Source organism: Gopherus flavomarginatus, chromosome 7, assembly GCF_025201925.1.
Source record: "Gopherus flavomarginatus isolate rGopFla2 chromosome 7, rGopFla2.mat.asm, whole genome shotgun sequence".
NCBI classification, from domain to species: Eukaryota; Metazoa; Chordata; order Testudines; family Testudinidae; genus Gopherus; species Gopherus flavomarginatus.
This window is the reverse complement of record NC_066623.1, coordinates 111,086,143-111,107,102: the sequence shown is the minus strand read 5'-3', so window position 1 is coordinate 111,107,102 and position 20,960 is coordinate 111,086,143. Positions and strand designations below refer to the sequence as shown.

General features: G+C 49.0%; 1 protein-coding gene across 8 annotated transcripts in view; it reads right to left on the bottom strand.

The window, feature by feature from the left end:
• The window catches only part of MOB3C (MOB kinase activator 3C), a 73,264-nt gene that overhangs the window by 10,061 nt on the left and 42,243 nt on the right, over positions 1 to 20,960 (bottom strand). For 6 of the 8 annotated variants that reach the window (XM_050961749.1, XM_050961745.1, XM_050961751.1 and 3 more), the window contains exon 3: positions 5,824 to 6,026. The exons of 1 other annotated variant lie outside the window; for it this stretch is intronic. In XM_050961749.1, coding sequence (XP_050817706.1) covers positions 5,824 to 6,026 — 203 coding nt within the window. Of the gene's footprint in view, positions 1 to 5,823; positions 6,027 to 17,572; positions 20,005 to 20,960 lie in introns of those variants that run through there. One more of the 8 variants, XR_007775412.1, reaches the window with a different exon arrangement.

Sequence of the window (20,960 nt, the reverse complement as noted above, 5' to 3'; positions counted from 1 at the left end):
TTTAACGCTGCACCCGTCCACACTACACTGCTCTTTATATTGATTTAAAGGGCTCTTTAAATAGATTTCTGTACTCCTACAAAACGAGAGTAACGCTAAAATCGATATTACTATATCGATTTAGGGTTAGTGTGGACGCAAATCAACGTTATTGGCCTCATTCTTTTACAGTAGCTACCCACAATGCACCGCTCCAGAAATCGACGCTAGCCTCGGACCGCGGACGCACACCATCGAATTAATGTGCCTAGTGTGGACGCACACAATCGACTTTATAATATCTGTTTTATAAAATCGGTTTTAGCTAATTCAAATTTATCCTGTCGTGTAGACGTACCCTTAGACTGACAGGTTTTATTTGCCTTACAATAGCATCTAGAGCTCCAGGCCCCTGTATAATACTAATGCCTAGATCTCATACAGTGCGTTTCATCAGTGGATCTCAAAGCAGGCCGCAGTCTGTGCCCCATTTACCCTCACGCCACCCCTGGGAGGCAGAGCAGTGCTATTATCCCCCCTGGACAGAGGCACAGAAAGGTTAGGCGACTTGCCAAAGGCCACACTGGGTGGTGGAAACCCAGGTTTCCCAAAACCTAAGCTTGTTCCCTAATCACTGGACCATCCTTTCTCTCCTGTTGTGCTAGGCACTATATAAACTAACACTGAGCAGCTAAATGTCCCTTCTGGCCTTGGGATCTGTGACTGTAACAGAGACGGGCCCTTGCCCAAGGACGTTACAGGATTGTGAGCAGGAGGGGAGGCAGAGCCCAGAGTGGGGAAGGAGGGACCCAGGAGACAGACTCTATGACAAGTTGGTTCACACTAGGGAAAAGTTGGAGAAGTCCTGTGCTAGGCCCCCCTGCCATTCAGAATTAGCCAAGTCCTCTCTCTGGTGCTACAGATCTACAGCATGTTCTACAGATCACTGCAGCAATGCTTAGCCAAGGGACCTGCTGGCCAGTAATAAGATAATACTCGCCACTTCTCTAGTAGGAGGGTATTTGAGGCTTTCAATGCATTCTATGGAGGTAAAGGAGCATTGAAACCAATCCCTGGTCATCTGTGAATGCCACCGTTTGTCATTATGGGGCATGCTGGGGCCATTCAAGACTTCAACAGCAGGAACAGAACTTGCACTCTCCCACTCCGCCAAAGTACAGGAGTGGTTCACCATATAGGGCCATTGACACACAGTTGAATCATTCCAATTTCATCCACTGGAGAGTATTGATGTGTGTTATATGCCAATTCACTACACTATTGCAGAGAAGGATGCTCTGGTGGTGAGGGTGCTCACCTGCAAGTTCAGAGCCCCAGGTTCAATTCCCTGCTCCTCCAGAGTGCCTGGGTGACCTTGGGCAACCCTGGGCCTCAGTTCCCCTTTTGTGCAATGGGGATAACACTGCCCTGACTCACAGGCATGTGGTGAGAACAAACACATATGGATTACCAGGCACTCAGATACTGTGACAAGTGTGTGTGTGGGAGGGGCTGAGATAAGCAACTAGATAGACCCTCCCCACTTCATAGCTACAGAAAGTGAACTCTGGGGTGGCGTGTGAGTCACACCAGCGAGTGAGCGGCAGAGCCCAGAATAAAGAGCCACGTCTCCTGATTCCCAGGCCCTGTTATAGCCACTTCACCACTGTGCTTCAACCCGGTAAGAGGAGCAAAAAAGGAGTTTGGCTGAGAGAGCAGGAGCAGGGCAAGAAGGGCTCTGAGGCAGCCACTCTCTGCAGATCCTACATCCCCCAGTTCGCCACTTGAAAGGACTGACTGAGTCTCTGACCCGAAACACAGTCAGCAGCTGTCAAGGCTGCACACAAATTGGCCATCTCAGCTGCTTCTCCATTGATTTTCAGTGTTTCATTCTGTGGCGGGTGAGAAAACGGTCATTAGTCTAACTGCCAACGGGCTCACACTGGCCTCGCACAAAAGGACGCTGGACTTGGGAAGCAGCAGCCAGCCTGGATTGGAGGAAGGTGTGATAGGTGTATATTCCAAATGAACAACAACAACAAATATCTAGATAGGAGCTTCATGAAAGGGTGCACGAAAGAAATCCCTCTCACCATGGCCAGGGGCAAGCATCTGCCCTGTGTTATACGGGTTAGACCAGACGACTAATGGTCTCCTGTGTGCAGCAGGGGCATTGTAGACTAGTGGTTAGAGTGGGACCCTGAAAGTTCTGTTCCAGGCCCTGCTACTGACTTGCAGTTTGACCTCAAGCAAGTCACTTAGTCTACCTCTGCCTCAGTTTCCCCCTTCTGAAAAGCAAGATAAGTTCATTCATCTTGCTAAAATGTATTGAGGTCCTTTGCTGAAAGGGGCGATTTAGGTACAAAATATTATTTTCTCATTCTTACAATTCACACCGGGACACGGCCAGCAAGCTCCCTCCCCCCCAAACAAATAAACAAAGACCCGAGACATATTGAAACGGTGCGAGGATGTTAGCACTGAAACTTCCACTTATTGTGTCTTAAAGGAAAGAGCATTAGGGAGGGGAAGTGGTTTATTATAGCAACAGTTTTTTTCCCTCTCATCCTCTTCAGCTTCCTGGTCTTTAATAGTGTTTGGAGCCAGAGGCAGAAAAGAGCAGCTCCCAGATGAGACAAGCTTAGCACGGCTCCCGCTGTCTCAGCCAGAGGGAGGCTGTTTGGGGGCGCACGGGGGCTCAGCTGCTACCTCCAGCCCATGGGATTCCGGTTGGAGTCTTGGCTGCACAAATAAGCCATATTTTTCACGTGTATAGCAGAGAAAAGCACTTTACAAAAATGACTAGCTAGATCTTACTGAGTGATTTGGTCTTCTACACACCACCCTGGCAAAATGCAGCCATCTCTGGGGCAGACTAGAGCAGCGGCCAGCCAGCACACGGTCCAGGGGAGGGCAGTTTTGGAGAAGGAAGCCAGGGCAGATCCCCCTGCTCACAGGAGAAGTGCCCTGAGCTATTTATGGATCACACAAAGCAGATGGGACCTTGATTTTCCGTCACTTCTGAAAGTGAGTGAATTGCACAGAGGTCCGGGGTGCCTTTGGCAGTCAGCGCCCTCTCACAGCTGTGAGTGATGCCACGGCAACTGCCTCAGTTTCTCTCCCCCCACCGTCAGTCATCGGACCTTGGGCAGGGTGGCTTCCTCTTAGGACTCCAGCTGAGTTGTCTATAACCTCTCCCCTTGAGGGCAGTAAAATGTCCAACAGACCAGGAGCCCAGTCACCCCAGCAAAGAGGCAATAATCCCAGCCCCCAAGGGACCCTGCATTAGGCAGCAGGGACTGGCTCCTCACAATCCTTTGCTGCTTCCCAGTCCAGCGCTCCTGTAACCCTCTTCCAGACTCACAGTTTCTGATTCTCTTTCTCTGGAAGTCCGACTTGCGGCTGCTCTTCTGCTGAAGGAGCCTCTCCTTAGCCAAGAGAGCTGGCCTACTCATTAACCTTTGTGTGGTCATGGCAGTCTGCGGTCTATGCACCCCACGACCCAGGACTCACTTTCTCTGACTCGAAGAAGAACTTACCTTGCTGGGGTTTGAATCACTGAGTCAGAGTATTTGACCTAAGACTTGGCCCCCAGGTGGTCACCCACAGAGCAAGCCCATCTGCTGAACACGTGAGCTATCAAGGATGGTTGGGTCTGTTGGATGCCAATTAAGAGATGCATCAAGAGCCAAGGAAGATGAAGTTACACCAAGGATGAATCCAGCCTGTTCCTCTTCAGATGAACACCAGCATCATCGTACCAAGCAGCTCAGTCCCTCGTGGCCTCTGTGGACCCCATCAGTCACTCCTTCTGGCAAATAAGCTATCTGCTTTGAAATCCTTTGAGCATCTTCAGGCCCCCATTCCAGCCATGTGACACTCCCCACTCCAGCAGGAACCACAATGGGATGGAATAATTATTGAGCTGCAGCTCATCAATACCAAACAAGCTCATTTTGATTAGTGCCATTAGGAAGAGGAGCTAATCAGCCTGAGGTGCTATTTGCCAGGGCTCCAGGCCATTAGATCAGAATTAGTTCATCTTAACCTACTGATAGGGACGTCACATGAACCTGAGTGCTCTTTGGCCAGCTGAGCTACCATACCCTGAGTTACAATCACATTGATGAGGCAGAATAGTTAATTAGGGACCTGGATAGGTTTCTTCCCCACCTACCTCTCCCCAAACTTCCACAGACCTAGATTTTCTGTAACTCCCTTGCATCAGCCATGTGGCACTACAAGGACACTGTGCAGTGCTCAGAGGCAGGCGGAAGCCTGATCGGGTCAGGAGATAAAGTCTCTCATAGCCAGGCAGTTGGGGAGGACAGTGGAGTTAAAGGCATGGATATAGCCTTTAACTCCACTGAGCCTGCAAACAGATCTGCCAAGGAGGAACTCTGTGCTCATGTGGAGCCCTCTCCATTCAAATGACCCTTCATGTCATCACAATTCTCCGCATCCGCAAAATCATAGACGTGTCGGGCTGGAAGGGACTCCAAGAGGTCAGAAAATCTAGTGCCCTGCACTGCGGCAGGACCAAATAAAACTAGACCATTCCTGACGAGTGTTTGTCCAACCTGTACTTAAAAATCTCCAGTGATGGGGATTCCACCACCTCCCTTGGAAACCTGTTCCAGAGTTTAACTCCCCTTAGAGTTAGCAAATTTTTCCTAATATCTAACCTAAATCTTTCTTGCTGCAGATTAGGCCCATTACTTCTTCTCCTACCTTTAGTGGACACAGAAAACAACTGTGCTCCTTATATTGGCCCTTAACATATTTGAAGACTTTCATTAGATCCCTCATCAGTCTTCTTTCCACAAGAAGCAACATGCCCAGATTTTTTTTTAACGTTTCCTCATAGAGCTCAGGTTTTCTAACACTTTGATCATTTTGGTTGCTCTCCTCTGGACTCTCTCCAATTTGTCCACATCTTTCCTAGAGTGTGGAATCCGGAATTGGACACAGTATTCCAGCCGAGGTCTCACCAGTGCTGAGTAGAGCAGGACAATTACCTCCAGGGTCATACATGAAACACGCCTGCTAATATACCCCAGAATGATACATATCAGCCATTTTTTGCAACTGCATCACACTGTTGATTCATATTCAACTTGTCATCCATTGTAACCCCCAGATCCTTTTTGACAGTACTACTACCTAACGAATTATTCCCCGGTTTGTAGCTGCGGATTGGATTTTTCCTTCATAAGCGCTTTGCACTCATCTTTCTGTCACCATGGCTGGCGTCCAACCAGGTGGGCTGACCTAAGTTATTGTTGTGATTGTGGTAGCATGCAAGGCCCCCAGCCAGGGGTCAGGGCCCTATTAAACGAGGCGTTGTACAATCAGAGACCCTGTCCCTGGAGAGCTCACAAGCTTGGATATAGACAACAGGTGAATAAACAGACATGCAAGCATGGGTGAGGACAAGGCAACAGTATGGAGAGGTGTGTTTGCACAGGTTAGGAGCCAGGGCAGTCTCAGTGGCCACATGGTCACCAACCCAACTGATACCAGGAGGTATTTTTTGGGTGCTCTGGAGGAGGCAGGGTTTAAGGAACGACTTAAAAAGAGGATCAGGTGGTGGTTTGGTGAGTTCTTCCTAAGCATAAGGGAGAAAGCATGGAGGTGCTCATGGAAAAAATGGAGAAGAGGGTGATCAAGGCAGGTACTGCTGGCAGTACGTCATTGTGAAAATAATACAATGGAAACGAACAGCAGAGTTCAATGGCGAAAGGCCATTAAGGTGAGGACAAGGACTTTGTTGGAGGAATAGGCCTCGTGCTCTCTCTGCAGCAAGGTGAATTTCACCCCCATATGAAGTAGGCAACTTCTTACCAAAGGCTCCAGCTCCCGGTGGTCAATGAGGCTGAACTCTTTGATGAAGTAGTAAAAGTGCTTGTAGCAGGTGTTGACATGGGCCTCGGCGCCCATGCTGATGATACTATCGAAGTGATGGATGTAGACGTGCACAAAGACTCGGAAGAGGCGGGTGAGGATCTTGGTGCACACCTGCTGGAAGTTCTTGGGGAAGGGGACCCCTGCAAGGCAGAAGCAAAAGCCATTTTCAGCGTTTAAGCATTTGACAGTTTCCAAACAAGCAACATTTAAAAGGCTTGATACATCATCATCACAGTAACAATATGGAGCAGTCCACCTCACTATTTATTACACTGACGCGCGTCATTTTACCACTTCCTGGCACTTCTCCCATCTGCTTGTAGTGTCCAACTGTTGTCTCTAATCAAACCCTTAAGCACATTTGAGAGTCTTTACAAGAACAGGGTCTAGTTTTATGCCCTGTGAGAAGCTCCACTGAGGACACTGGGAAGAACCACCGTGGGTTTTGGATCAGGACCACAGTTAAGAGCTGTTCAAGAAACAGAATATTTCTTTTGTGGGAAGTTTTGAAATGACTTTTCATTCTGAATCGGAATTAAATGTCAAAAGGAGCCAGAAATTTTGCTATGTGAAAAAAGACCAAAAGAGGGTTTTTAACTGGAAAGATCAACATGGCAAATTACCATATTTTAGATGCAAACAAAAATTTTACAAAACATCGATGCGAAATGTTTTGGCTTCGTTTTCAAGTGGCCATTCAAAATGCAGTGTTTTGTTTTGATTCTCCCAACTGGGAAATTTCATCCAATCAACATTTTTCCGGCAGAAAATTCCAATCCTGGCAAAGCCACGTTTTCCAATGGGAACATTTTTCAGTAAAAACAAAAATGCCGCCAGCTCCACCCACAAGGCATAAAGTTAAGCACATGCTTAAGTGCTTGCTGGCTCCTGGTCTTAGACTGTAATTTCTTTAGCCCAGTGGCTGTCTTTTCATGGAATGTGTGCACAATGCCTAGCACAATGGAGCCTTGACCCGATTGGACCCCCATAGGTGATACTGTAATACAAATAATTATCAGTAACAATAATAACCATCAAAGCTCTTAAAAGACATTAGCTAATGAATCCTCCCAAATTCCTGTGAGAGGCGCGCATTATTAAAGCTGGCTGCATGCTTTAAAATGACAACAGTTTGTTGTCCAGCCACCTTTTCATCCAAAATTGAAAACACGCCTGTCTTTTGACTATTGACATTATTAGCTCTTTAGGTCGGGGCTGTGCCTCAGCTGGAGTACGTCTCCACTGCAGCTGGGAGCATGTTTCGCAGTGCAGGTACACAGAAACACGCTAGCGCTGCTCAAGCTAGCACAATAAAATAGCAGTGTGGTCCGGGGGAGCACAGGCAGCGGTTCAGGCTAGCCACCTGAATACGCACGCAGAGGTTCCAGGCAGGTTTGTACTCAGGCGATTAGTCCAAGCCACCGCCCACGCTACCCTGGATACATGGCTCTTTTTAGCGTGCTAGCTGGAGCCGAGCGAGCGGATGTCTGTCTACCTGCGCTGAGCAGCACACTCCCAGCTGCAGTGTAGAAGTATGTGCAGCGCAATGGGGCCCTGATCTCAGTTGTGGCCTCTGGTGCTAGGGGAACACAAATAATAATTCCTCCAGGGGGCACACAGCCACAGTTCTCGTGTCTCCTTGATGGAGATTAATACCTGCTAACACCAGCAGGTGCCCTATCCAGCTATTCTGCCCAAATGCACCTTGGCCGAAAGGGGTGCTAACGCCAGGAGTCTGGCTGCCCATGCACAGCGAGCTGGGAGAAAGGATCCCACTGCCCGCACCATACAAGCCTGCAGAGACGCAGCTAGACTCAAGCTCAGAGAAGATTCAGCTAAACTTGTCCGAGGCAACCCAGCAAGACAGTGGCCGTTGTGGGTTTATGCCATAGAAGTTCCAGGATTCTAGTGCTACATTTAATCCGTCAGATTGTGCCAGACCTTTGCCCAGTGGTTTCAATGGAAGTTACCTAACATGGAGAAGCGGCTCTGGAGCAGCAGCCGCTTTGCAGAAGGGAAATCTCAGCGTGGCAGGTTTGCCGACGGGCAGTGCAAGTAAACCCAATCCAATTCCAGCCCCAGCCCCAGCCCCCTAGCCCTATTATGTATATTTAACCATGGCTGAAAACAAGCTCCACGCCATAGATTGGGCTGTAGAACCAAGCTTTATAAGATATAAACATAAGAGCTCCATTAACAGTGCTCTTTCACTTCTGCTCACTATTAGGCACCACTTTCAATGACTTGCTTTGGAAGTGCCAGCAGCCAGGCATTGGTTTTCTGCACCATGCTTTCAAGTGGGCTATGCTGGGTGTCTCGTTCCCCCTTCCCCAGCCCTTTGAAGTCATGCCTCCCTGGAAACGTAGCAAGAGGCTGTTGAATCAATAAAGCTGCCCAGCCTAATGAAGCACAGACTGGCATTTAAAGACATCTCAGCGGAGTTGCATCTGCACAACGCAGCTTCTTCTGATGAACCCCCGGTGCGTCACTGAAGATGAACGAGCACTTGTCAGTTACAGGCACGTTCACCACTGTCCAGCAGCTCTCTGTGTATTAGTGCATAAAGCACTACTATTTAACCATGGGAAAAGTGTCCTGGTTGGATCTCGGTGAGTCCAACTACCACAAAAGGCCCAAGTCATGAAGTTTGGACCTGGATGCAGAGTTTAAGGGGGTACGGTTTGGGTTTCGTTTTGGCTGGCTCTCGCAGCCAAAGAGTGCTAGATAGAGGAAATGGGACTAGGCGGCGTTAAATAGGGACCAGCTGAAAAATTTGGCTCCATCTGAAGATTAGAAGAGGTGTTTTAAAAATCCAGATCTACCCTTTCTTCCTGACCTGCAAGTCAACCTCCTCTCAGAGGCTCAGGGGATCTAGTGAATTTCACCTACAGGATTCCGGGTCAAATCCAGCCTAGTTTGGTAGTTACTAAATGTTTACCAGTCGGTGGCAAAACAGGTTGGCTGATCTCAGCCTTGTTCCCACCTGACAAGTGTCTGCCTCATTCAAAGATACCATGGCTAGTCTCGGAAGAGGAGGACATGGAAAGACGAAAATTTCCCACAACTGAAAATCTCTGTTTGGTGGGAAGTTTTGAAAATATTGGTTTGGAATGAAAACAAAATTTTGAAATGCCAAAATGTCCCATGAAATGGAAACCCTAAGTTTTGACCAGGGCTATTCACAATAACCTCTGCTTCACTGTAGCTACTACAGGCGCTGTGTTCTGTGACTGATACTTGTCCATCTCTTTCCACCCGAAAATCACTCTTCTTTTCTTTTAAAGCCATTTTCTAGCTAAGACTTGACCGAGAATTAGGCAACTTCTTCATAAAGGAATTCTTAAGCTCTGTTTTCAAGCAGCACTGACTGCTTGCTCTCCTCCCGGGCAACCGCTGGGTTCTTCAGCAAGAGAGAGTTTCAAGAGAAAAGATTTTTCCATAATCCTCCATTCACAAAAGTCAGCACTTCAAAAGGCCAAAACTCAGAGTGCAGCCAACACCACCGCTGGGCTAAATCTGAGATGTACTTAAGAGGAGAGAACCAGACTACAATCTGTTTCCAAAAACATAGTTATCCCTAAGCTCTGCAAACTATCGGAAACATAACGACGAAGCACAACACCACAGGGGGTCCCCTTCCCATACATTGATTAAAAAAAGCTGCACAGTATTCATGTCATTTATAGAGCCGACAGACCAGATTCTGATCTCACTTACGCTACTGTAGATCGGGAGAGGCTCTGCTGGGTTTAATGGAATTACACTTGATTTTCACAGGTCCTGGGCTAAATTCTGCTCTGTTTTCTTTAACTAAAACACACTCCGCCCTCTGGTTTGTTGTTTGTTTTTTACCCTTTTGCTAGAATATGAGACAAGATTTGCACGGCAGATTATCAATAAGAAAAGACGCAGTTAGGATTTTGCATCAAGTCTTTTATTGCTTTCATGGAAGCTGGGTGAACAGTGAATACCTAACCGAGAAAATTAAACTATCATGTGGACAGTTAAGGATTAAATTGATCGTAGAGGATTATAGGACTGGCCTGTGGTTAAGGTAATGAATGGAAACTCCAGAGCTTCGGGTTCTGTTCCTGGCTCTGTCGCAGACTATGTATAACCAGCAGCAAGTCCCTTCATCTTTCCACCCCCACAGCTGTAAAACAGAACTAAGACTCCTGCCTTACCGAGAGTGTAAGATCTTTGGGGCAGGGACTGTCCCCCTCACTATGTGTTTGTACAGTCCCTAGCACAGTGAGGCCTCGATTTTGCCTGGAGACTGAGGGCGCTAATAATGTAGCTGAGGACATATGAAATTCTGCCTCTAAGGAAACCAAACCACACGCCAAGGTCTATTTCACAGTAATACAAAAAAAACTCAGTGACGGTATCAGGATCCAGCCCATTATTCATTTGGTGGTTAAGGAGTCAGATCAAAGGCATTAGTTTTCATCTTTAGTGCTTTAAAGGGAAGATGTGGCTAGGGCCAGGGCCTGCCCCAGGCTAGCAATCTGTATGTCTTGCTAGGAATCTGTTCCCTTTGTCCTGCACCTTTAACTGTCAAGATAGGGCCCCCCCTGCCTGTCTGCTGGGGACAAGGCTGTGAGGTGATTTCATGAGGTGAGCAGTTTTGCCCTCTAGAATAGCAAAGCAAGCAAGCAGCTTGTTCGCTTTCCCCGCAGTCTGGAGGCTCTAGGTGAACTGGGGCTCTCTTTGGGTCTGATCCAAAGCCCACTGCAGGCTGTTGGAGTCTTCCCCTGACTTCAGCAGGCTCTGGATCACGCCCTTGATTTGATCAAGTAAAAGCCCTAAATATTTGAGATGAGCAGCTCACCTGGAGGCAGAGCTGCTGTTCCCGCGTACAAAGGGAAGGCAGAACATCACAGCCCCGGAGGACTAAGATGAGGCTGGAAAACAATGAAGCAGCAGCCAGCAACGCTCCCTTTAATAAAGAGGATCTATCACGGTTAGTGATGTTTAAGGAGTGTGTGTTTTCGGCATTACCACTGGGAAATACCCTCTGCTCTCCAGGGGGCCTTCAGAGATGAATGGTGTTCATAACACTACCAGGGACTCAGCAAGGGGCTGTTGTGAAGGAAGCAGTGAATGCTGCAGCTCTGTGTTTGTGACCTAGTGTTGGTTATGCATCCTGCTTCCCTGATCCCTTTTCCGACCAAAACAAGAAGCAAGGAAGAAACTTGATCCAACTAGCCAGTTTTAGTTTGTGCTAAAAACAATCAGTGAGGTGGTGCTTATAAAATCAGAGCACAAGGTAAAAGCAGGTCGGAGGGCTGAGGTGGGAAATAAACTCTGTTTCCCAGAGCTAGTATTGTCAGAGGACTAGAGTCTTTGCTCTGGCTGAGTTTACACTTGGGGCAGGACGAAAGGGAGCGGGAAAGGTAGCTTTACACCACTCTGGGTTCCAGGGCTGGCCAGAAACCAGTCCAGACATATGAGTGCCTTAGAGCAGCCTCGGGGCTGCTCTAACTTAGATCTGGTTGCCAACAGCTCTGAGGGGACATTCCAGTAGCTGGGAACCACTGGGGTATAAAGACACTCTGACCGCACCCCTTTCTTCATGAGAATACCCAATGCACCGGGGCAAGGGAGGTGCCACCAAGCTACATCACCGAAGAATTCTCTCTTGGCAAGGGGCAATTTAGAGAGGGCAAATTCTCAAGTGCTTTGAGACACCAAGCCAGTGATTGGTAAGGAATGGAAGTTCCCTGTTCAGACTAGGAGATGGAGGAGTCCACTACTGAGAACGCAGAGACACTGTCTTCCCAGCCAGAGTCACTTCCTGTGTGCTCACTCCCAAACTTCTCTTTAAAAGATCAACAATCACATGGCCAAGAATTTACATTGCTCTGCCATTGCTTTCTGCAAGACTGTTCTTCCACTGATCACTACACCTGTGCTAGTTCCGTGGAGCTCAATGCCCAGCCCTCTGGAGGGATGAACGCCCAACGAGACAAAAACGGGGGGGGGGGGAAATGTTTGCATGAACTCCCATGCGCCAAATTCATCAGCTCCAGTTATCATGGCCCAAGACTGATAGGCTATTCCACATTTCTGCCACATTGTGTCACAGTGCTATGATTCCCCGTGAACACACACACAAGCCCACACATGCCCACGTGGCACCGGAGTGGGTATTGCCTTTGATCTGGAGCGTGCGGGGGACGTTGACAGGCAGCTGGGGTGAATAAGGCAGACAGGTTTCCAAGTGATCAGACACAGTGACATCAGGCAGATCGGACAAACCAGATTTGGCAGAGACCCCTGAGCATGGGCTTAACGTTCAGCTAACTGAACGTGAATCTCCATGTCATGCTCTCCTCTGACATGTCAGTATGTTGTCCCTTCTCATCCACCGCTACATCCCATCACACGGCTGCATAAGCTGCCGCATCAGCCTTTATAAGATCTGAAGAACGGTACCCTGTCCTAGGGAGGGGGCTCACCATCATAATACAAAATTTGCTATCCCAGCCCATCGAGTTCAGATTCCTGCTACAACCCTACTTTGGATGAAAGGTAAAATAAGCACAACACACCTGTGACTGGGAGGTAGTAATTCCTTCCTGACCCCCAAGCTGGCCAGGAAATGACCTGAAGCATGGATATGTCATTCTAGAATCTTAGCTTCTCCTGGCAATTGCACCAGATACAGGTGAAAGTATTTCCCCATCATGCTCAGAAGCAAGGCTTAACACAGACCATGCCAAAGTATTTAAAAAGAAAGAGGCACTCTGTCTGTTTGTGGTACACAGGATCCACTCAGCACGGTGGCCTGCAAGATGATTAAAAAGCCTTCTTCTGGGCAGGAAGTGGGGTAGAAATCTGATAAGCTTCCACCCCCCTCTCTTTATGTGCTGCTGTGAATTTTCAAAGCCCTGAAGGCTTCTTACCACCCTGCTGCTCCTACCCGCATCTCAGCATCGGAAAGTGGCAAGTTCCAAAGCAACGGGGGCCAACCTCGCCTCTTTTCTCCCATCAGCAAGAAGCTGGGGAAACTGAACTTCCCCTTGCCCTGAATTTAAATTCGATGGATGTTCTTTTGGGTACCGAGCCACTGCCCCGGCAGCCACTGCACCCCGGCGAGGCCAAAACACCAACACCAGGCATGTTCCACGCTGAGCCACATCTCCTCTGACACTTATGGAGCTACATAAATAACTCGCCTGTCTGCTCCTCAAGCCGTCCCATCTCGGCTCTTAACCGAGCTGCTCCCTAGAATGATGGAGCGTCGTTTGCCACGGGGGCAGGGACATCTGGAGCTAAATGAGCCTCCCTCTCTCTCCATCCTCATTAGAAGAAAGAGGAGCCTTCCCAGTAGAAGACAAGGGGAAGATTTCTCGAGCCAGAGGCACACAGGGCCATTCAGCTATAACGAATCTGGTGTCAGATAGGCTTGCATGATGCTTAACAGGCTTTCCCTTCAGCTGATCTTCGCTGCACGGATAAAATTGCCTCTCTGACAGCTCATTAGCCATCACTGAGACATTAAACTCCTTCCCCAGCTCCAGTCAGACCCTTCTGAAAAAGAGCTAACCTGACTTCCAAAGATTCCCAGCAGCACCAACCCTGCACTTCCAGACACTCAGCTTTAAATCACGACTGAGGATACTGGAGGGGGGAAAATGAGGTTGGCTGTCAATGCGGAACGGGGTTGCTTATTGGAGAGGCATCATGTTATGGAGCAGAGCGATAATGGGCCCCCTCTTATCTAGCCCAGTGAGGCCCCGACCTTGGTTGTGACCTCTAGGTGCAAATGTAAATAACAATAATCCATTATTATAATTCCAGCCACAAAGACGGTGATTAATTCTAAAATCCAGGCCTGCTGCTTTTGTCACTGTATTAACCAGAGTCCCGATACAGAACAAAACCTTCTGAACGACTGCTCTATCACAGTTAAAATGACACAGGCTGGTGCTGCCATAATCCTATATTATAGGATTTCTTTTGACTAGAGTGAGCGACTCAGGGCTACTCTACTCAAGAAAATGAATCCAAATTAACTTTTAAAAGGGATTTGTTAAACCACAATAAATCCCTGTGTGGACACTGATACAGAATTAAGATGGCCTTAATTTAATTCGCTTTGGAGGACAAGCCCTCAGATATAGTGACTTTGATTCCAAAATACTTTCCAAACTTCACAACCTAACTGGACAATCTACACTAGAAGAATCACGTTCCCCTCTACAGAAATGCAGCCATATCTGAGGTGGAGCTTAGCAACGGCTTAGCAGCACTCAGGAACACTACAACAATAAGTGAGGCCACGGAATGAAGAGAACTGTATCCATCTGAAACCCTGGGAAGGATACGAGTACTCAGAATTTAATTACCTTAACTGATATTTGGCCAGGACCCTGGTGTTAGGAGCGACTTGCAGCCATACAATAGTTTAGCACCTTAATTTTAACTTTACTGGGACGTTTTACTTGAAACCTACCTAGGGTTGTGCTTTAAATGCTCAAGGAGAATGTTTTCCACACACTGCACTGATTGCTTCAAAACACGGAAACCATGTGGGACAATGTGGGGAAAGACATTAAAATGAGAGAAATCCAAAAGCATACACAATTATGGAAACAGAATTCTAAGCAGTCTTTGTATCTTCCCTGTCAGAAGTCTGCCTATGTACCACTAGTGCCAGCTAATTACATTCTTTCATTATTAATCAGTCCTTTGAAATTGTAGAAAGGAATAATTCAAGTCAACAGTATTAATACAATGATTATTAATTATTATTATTATTATTATTAAATCCCATTTTGGCAGCTTACTATTAACAGCATGGCCCCTTCCTCTTTAAGACTTTTTTTTTTTAAACATCACTTAAAATTAATGGCAGGACAGCAGCTGCAAACTATACATGGTGTTAATTTTGGAAGGAGATGGGAAAAGACAAAAAAAAACCTCCTTGTTTTCTCAGCTGGCTGGTTTTACAATTGCATCACGCTGCGTCCAAATGGTTTTTTTTCCCCTTTGTTATTGGGAAAGTATCCAATAGTTTTGTTTTGTTAATTGTGTTCTTTGGGAAAGGGCATGGAAGGCCCAGATCGTGTTTAGAAAGAAAGACCTTCACATAGATGCTTAACTATGAACAAAGCTTGTTAGTTTCACCGACAGAATTTAACAAGGTGCTCAGCGCTCTTTTACAAGCTTTAGGCCTGATCTATGCAGGTTTTGTACTGGCGTCACTATGTTGGTTAAGGGTCTGATTTTCTATGGATATAGTTGTATCAGTACAACCCCTAGTCTGGCTGCAGTTAGACCAATGTAAAGGTCCTTCTACCAGTATAGCTTATTCCTCTTTCCATAAAGGAACAAGTCATTCCAGCATGAGGATCTTTATACTGGTATAACCGCCTCCACATTAGGGTAGTTGTACAGCTTTAACGATATTGGCATAGTACATCAGTACAAGGTGTGTGTGTAGCCAAGTCTTTAGCATTTAAACTGATCACAGCACCACTGTCCTTAGTAATCCTATACCCATGCTTTTACACAACATAATTATGTGAGGCCTACAAACACCTCAACAAGGGTTAGGCAGCTGAGGGTGACCAGATGTCCCGATTTTATAGGGACAATCCCGATGTTTGGGTCTTTTTCTTTATAGGCTCCTATTACCCCCCACCCGTCCCGATTTTTCACATTTGCTGTCTGGTCACCCTAAGGCAGCTGGCATGCGGATACCCCGGCCCCTACTGTCTCATTGTTCCTGTCTGTCTGCAACCATCTGTTGCCTCTTGCCTTACTCTTGGATTATAAACTCTTTTTTTTTGGGGGGGGGGGTTGTCTTTTTGTTTAGTTTGTACAGGCCCTAGCACAATTGGATCCTGGTCCATGAACTGTGTTCATAGGTGCTACCACAATATAAATGATAATAATTCCTGTGTGAGAATGTCTCATAGCACTGTGTGACAGCAACCATCTCTGGGAAAGGAAGCGGGCACAGCAGATCAGCCAGGCCTCAGTCTAGCAATGCCCCAACTTTGCTCAGCATTCCCCTCAAGCCCACAGAAAAGCTCCTCTGCTGAGATAAGATATGAGCTGAGCAGTGGGCGGTAAAGTCCTTCCCGGCTACCAGATGCGCAAGGCCTCCTCGCTGAAGATAACAGAAGGGTCACATACACTGATCACCATCCCCAGCAGCCTCGCTTCTTTGACATTGCTGCTGAGGGGCAAACCCTGCCTGTGTTTTTGCAGCCCCTGAGGGCACCCCGGCAGCAGGAGGGGTGTGGGGCCCCTGCCTGAGTGGATCTGAGCTCTGGCAGGTGCTCTCCACCCACCAACAAGCAGGAGGCAAAACCAGGGGACCCACTGCTACGTGGATTTTCCTCTCTGCCCCTCAGCAAGCGGCCGGTGGAGGTAGTGTCTGTGCAGCTGCTCCCCTGACTTAGTGAGGGGAGGCTATTTCCCCGATTCCTTCTCTTTAAGTGGAAGTGCTGGCCCAAGGCACAGCTGCTGGTCAACCCACGGCGAGGCGTCCCCTTATCCCCCTCGTCAAGATCTTGCTCGTGGTTGGGAAGCTTGGCCCGACGGGAGCTGCCCCTTGGTGCTCAGAGGGCTGAGCTGTAACGGTACCATCCCGTCCCGAGCATGGCGCGGGGGGCAGGGGGGGCTGCAGAGCAGAGAAGGAGTTGGGAGCCCAAGTCACAATTCCTCACCTGCTCCTCCTTGCTCTGGAGAGGGAGTAAGTTACTTTCTCCCTTTTCATGGAGTAGTTCATCCCCCTGCCATGGACCCCGCCAGTTACATTGGTCAGGGACTAAGGACGAGTGGTGGAGCTCAGACCTTTCACAATCCGTGCCCCCCCACACCCACACCCAGCAGTCACTCACAGGGAGCCGTACCAGATACATAACTCCAGCTCTCCTCTCTCCAGGCTGGAGTCTCACTCTCAGCAGGGCCGAGGAAGGGGAAGAGACCTTAGTTCCCTACCTGGGCATGGCAGGGCTGTGACCGTCTAACTCAACGTAACTGCACCCGCAAATCCAGGGCCAGATTCGGCTACGCTCACTGACCCTGAACAGACCTTTTCCTCCATGGGAGCCAGTGGGATGGCTCAGAGAGCGAGGGCCTAAGGGCAGCAAAATCTGGCCCTTTGAAAGTCTGGGGCTGCCATACAGGCTCAGAGTCTGAGCTCCCCAGCGACCCGTCCTAGCTGCTACAGCGCTAACATGAACAACCAGATCCTGTGCTGGTGTAAATCCCTGCAGCTCCACTCAAGCCAAAGCAGCTCTGCAGATGGACATCAGCTGAGTACCCAGCCCTAAAAACCAAAGGAGTCAATGAAACCATGAGCCAGCCTTCCGGGCTAATTTCCATCCGATTTCCCCGAGCCAGCGGGAACGATTTTCCACCCCCAGCGGCACTGAGTGCATTGCTTTATGGAGCAGCTAATCTCTTTCCCTGCCTGTCAATACAGCTGCCTGACTAGCCTTGCTGAACTGCGCCCTGCCTCGGCGTTTGTGATTTTTGGATGACTCGGACAGCAGAGGAGAACCGCAAACAACATTTCTGAGAAAAGGTCGGTTTGTCAGCGGTCGGTCAGCCCTCGCCAGAGAGATTACACGCCCGTGGGGAGTTCTATTGCACATGGCAATATCGCGCGGGGAGGGGAAGCATGCGGGACCAACATGAGAGAGAATGAGACACCAGCACCCACCTCCTCTAGTCAGTATCAGCCTCAGGTCAGAGCGTTGCCTGAGTGAGCAGAATCCATAAGGATGGGGCCCCATGAAAATAACGCTGCCACGGGAATCATACGACCTCTGAAATGTTCATGGGACTCCACTGTTCAGCTGCCCAGGGGCTGAGTCCAAAGAGGAATTTCTGGAGCGGGGCTTAATTCTCTGTAGCCAGCGATTCACGGGATGAGTTTTGCCCTTCTGTCTACATGTGATTTACCCTCAAACAGAGGCGGCTCTACTCCTTCATTGTCCTGAATCGCAGGAACGTTTTACAGTCCAGGGGCCGTTTGCCAACTAGTCACTCTGTGTGTTAAGAAGCAAGAAGAAGAATTGGGGAGGGAGGGCAGGGGAAGGGCAGGGGGGAAGAGCACCCAGCTCTGGGAAGGTGAGTGGAGAATGGGGGACCCTGGTATTGGGGAATGGTGGGGAATCCCTGGTATGCAGAGAGGGAGGAAGGTAGGCCCACACAGCCCCTCTCAATGGAGGGAAGAGAGTAATAAGGGTTCACGCAGCACCCCTGCTGGGACAGGGAATGGAGAGCATGGGGCATACACACAGTTGCTGGTATTGGGGGTGGGGGAGAATGGGGGACCTTGGTATGCAAGGAGGGGGAACACAGAACCCCTGGCAGAGGGGAGATGGAGGGCATTGCAAGGAGAGGGGGTGGCCACAGGAGCTTATGGAGGGGGCAGAAACGGAGGGATGTAAAGAGCCGCTGGCTGTGCAACGAGCTCAACCTACAAAAACGACAAAGGATGCAACCTCTAGTTACTTTAACCAGGAGATGGCGAAGAGGTGACTTGATTACAGTCTACAGGTACCTCCCTAGGGAACAGGCCACCGATAATAGACAGCTCCTTAACGCAGCAGGGGAAAACCCTGTAACCAGACCCACTGGTGGAGAGCGGATGCCAGACGAATTCAGACTAGGAATCAGGTGCAAATATTTAAGCATGAGGGGAATTAACCATTGTAACAGCTCATGTCGGGCTGTGATGGCTTCTCCCTCACTTGAATTCTTTAAACCAAAACTGGATTTCTTTCTGGATGCTCTGCTATAGCTGCCAGGCCCCGGGGTCTCAACTCCCAATATGGACCTGGATTTCATCACACTCCAATACTCCACTGGCGGCTCAGTCAGCAGCTGGGAGAGGGCCCATGACACCCAACTAGGGCACAAGTCCCAGCCCTCTGCTCTGATTGGGCAAGCTCCTGATTGGGCTGCAGCCCCTATTTAAGCCAGAGGAGGAACGAGGTAGTTGTCTGTACAGTTCAGTCTGTCATGGACCACTGGTCTGGTCCTGCCTTCTGATCCTGACCTTCCGGTGTCTGGAGTCTTGGTAACTGACTTGTGATCCCTGCCCTCTGGTTTGTCCTTGGTTTTCCAAGCAGGCCTGATTTCTGGTAGTTGGCTCCTGGACCCTCGGCCCGCTCCTAATGCTAACCCTAAAGCCAATCCCCTGGCCCCAATATGCTCCAAAAGAAGTGATGGGCTGGAAGCAGGCGTTTTTGCAGATTTTATGGCCTGTGTGATAGAGGAGGTCAGGCTAGATGACCGTAATTGTCCCTCCTGGCTTTAACATCTCTGAATTCTGCAGATTCCCCCCCCGCCCCATTTTTTGACAAGCTGTAGTCTCAGCCTTCCCTCCCCACCCCCTTGATCCATTCCCAGGGTATACCTCAGCCCTACAAGGTCTGGCTCTTTGTAGAACACATCAAGCATCTTCTTTGGTTATGTGCTTTCATTCCCTCGACTGGCTCCCCGGCCTTGTCACTCTCACTCAAACCTGTTCTATTGTTGAGTTCATAAAAAGGAAGAGCCCTCATGAGAAACAAATAAATGTGGCATTTCCTTTTCACCCAGGCAGCTCCATCTTCTGAAATGCCAAAGGTACAAAGTGATTAACCTCAGCTTGTCAGAGTAATAAACTGGGGAAGTATTGACAATGGTGGGTGACTGTGAAAGGCTCCATCCTTTCAGCGTATGTCTCCTCTGCAATTAGACACCTGCAGCTGGCCCGTGCCAGCTGACTCAGGCTTGCAGGGCTTGAGCTAAGGGGTTGTTTAAGTGCAGTGTAGTCACACCTCGCAGGGCTCAATGGATACGGACCCATATTCTCTTACTCTCAGCCAGAAAGAACGTCCACAAACCACCACAGCCAGTTCCTCGTCTCTATATGTGAGGCTCCGGAGAGGGGTTCTGAACGTGAGAACATTCTGCCTGTTCCTGGAGGCCTGTCAATAACTCTCTCTGAACCCCAGTGGGTTTCTGCAGGACGGCACATGCTTCTGCGGCATTGGCTAGGACATGGTGGTGCAGGTGGAAAATAGCTGGCAACTGGACCACTGAAAAAACCCAGGAACGGCCCAGTACAGAGTGGTTCTGGGATGACTGTCACAGGAAAAGCTTTTGGGAAGCAAAAGAACAAGTGGTCATAGAAGCTGGTTGAGGAAACCCTAATGAAACATTGTATCATCGGAATTGGCCTATTCATGTAGATCGAACTGTTTTGCAGAGACAATTTGATGAAGCTGTGGTGGAACATAGACAGGGCTGCTACAGACCCCGGCTCCCAGCCAGGATTCGGTCGGATGACCCACTTGGCTCCTCGGTAGCCCGCCTGGCAGACTGACGGAGCTAAGACCACAGGAGCCTGGCTGCTCAGGTTCATTGTTCCCCCTGTGTTTCCAGTATCTGTGGCTGCCCCAGGGCTGGGGACCCCAAGGCTTTGCCTTTCCACTGAGAATTTTGACGTTTTTGACTTTCATTCTGAATCAGAACAAAACCGAATTTTTAAACTACCAAGATTGTCCCCAAAACTAAATGACCAGCTTTAACCTGCCTTGCAACAGACCCCCTATGGCCCAACGCCCTCCTGCACTCCCAAAATAAAAAACAAGAACCTGAAACAGTAAGTCACCCAGCAACCCTACCACCAAGCAGAGTTTTAGCCCCACAAAGAGAGATGGGCAAGAGACGCCCTGTAGTCCATTAGAGACTTCGCTGCTGCCACCGAGCTCACGTGGAAGGCACGCAGATGACAAACAAAAGCTAGCTAGATATTTTGTGCTAAAGGAAGAGCTGGAGAACCAAGCTGAAGGTTTGTGATAACGGGGGCCAAAAGTTAGGCTCCTAAATCCACATTTAGGCATCTAAATAAGTAGCCTGACTGTTTGAAGGGCCAAGCATCCAGGGTTGGAAGCAACTGCTGGCCAGGGCCGGCTCCAGGCCACAGCGCGTCAAGCGCGTGCTTGGGGCAGCATGCCGCAGGGAGCGCTCTGCTGGTTGCTGGGAGGGCGGCAGGCGGCTCTGGTGGAGCTGCCGCAGACGTGGTTGCGGACGGTCTGCTGGTCCCGCGGCTC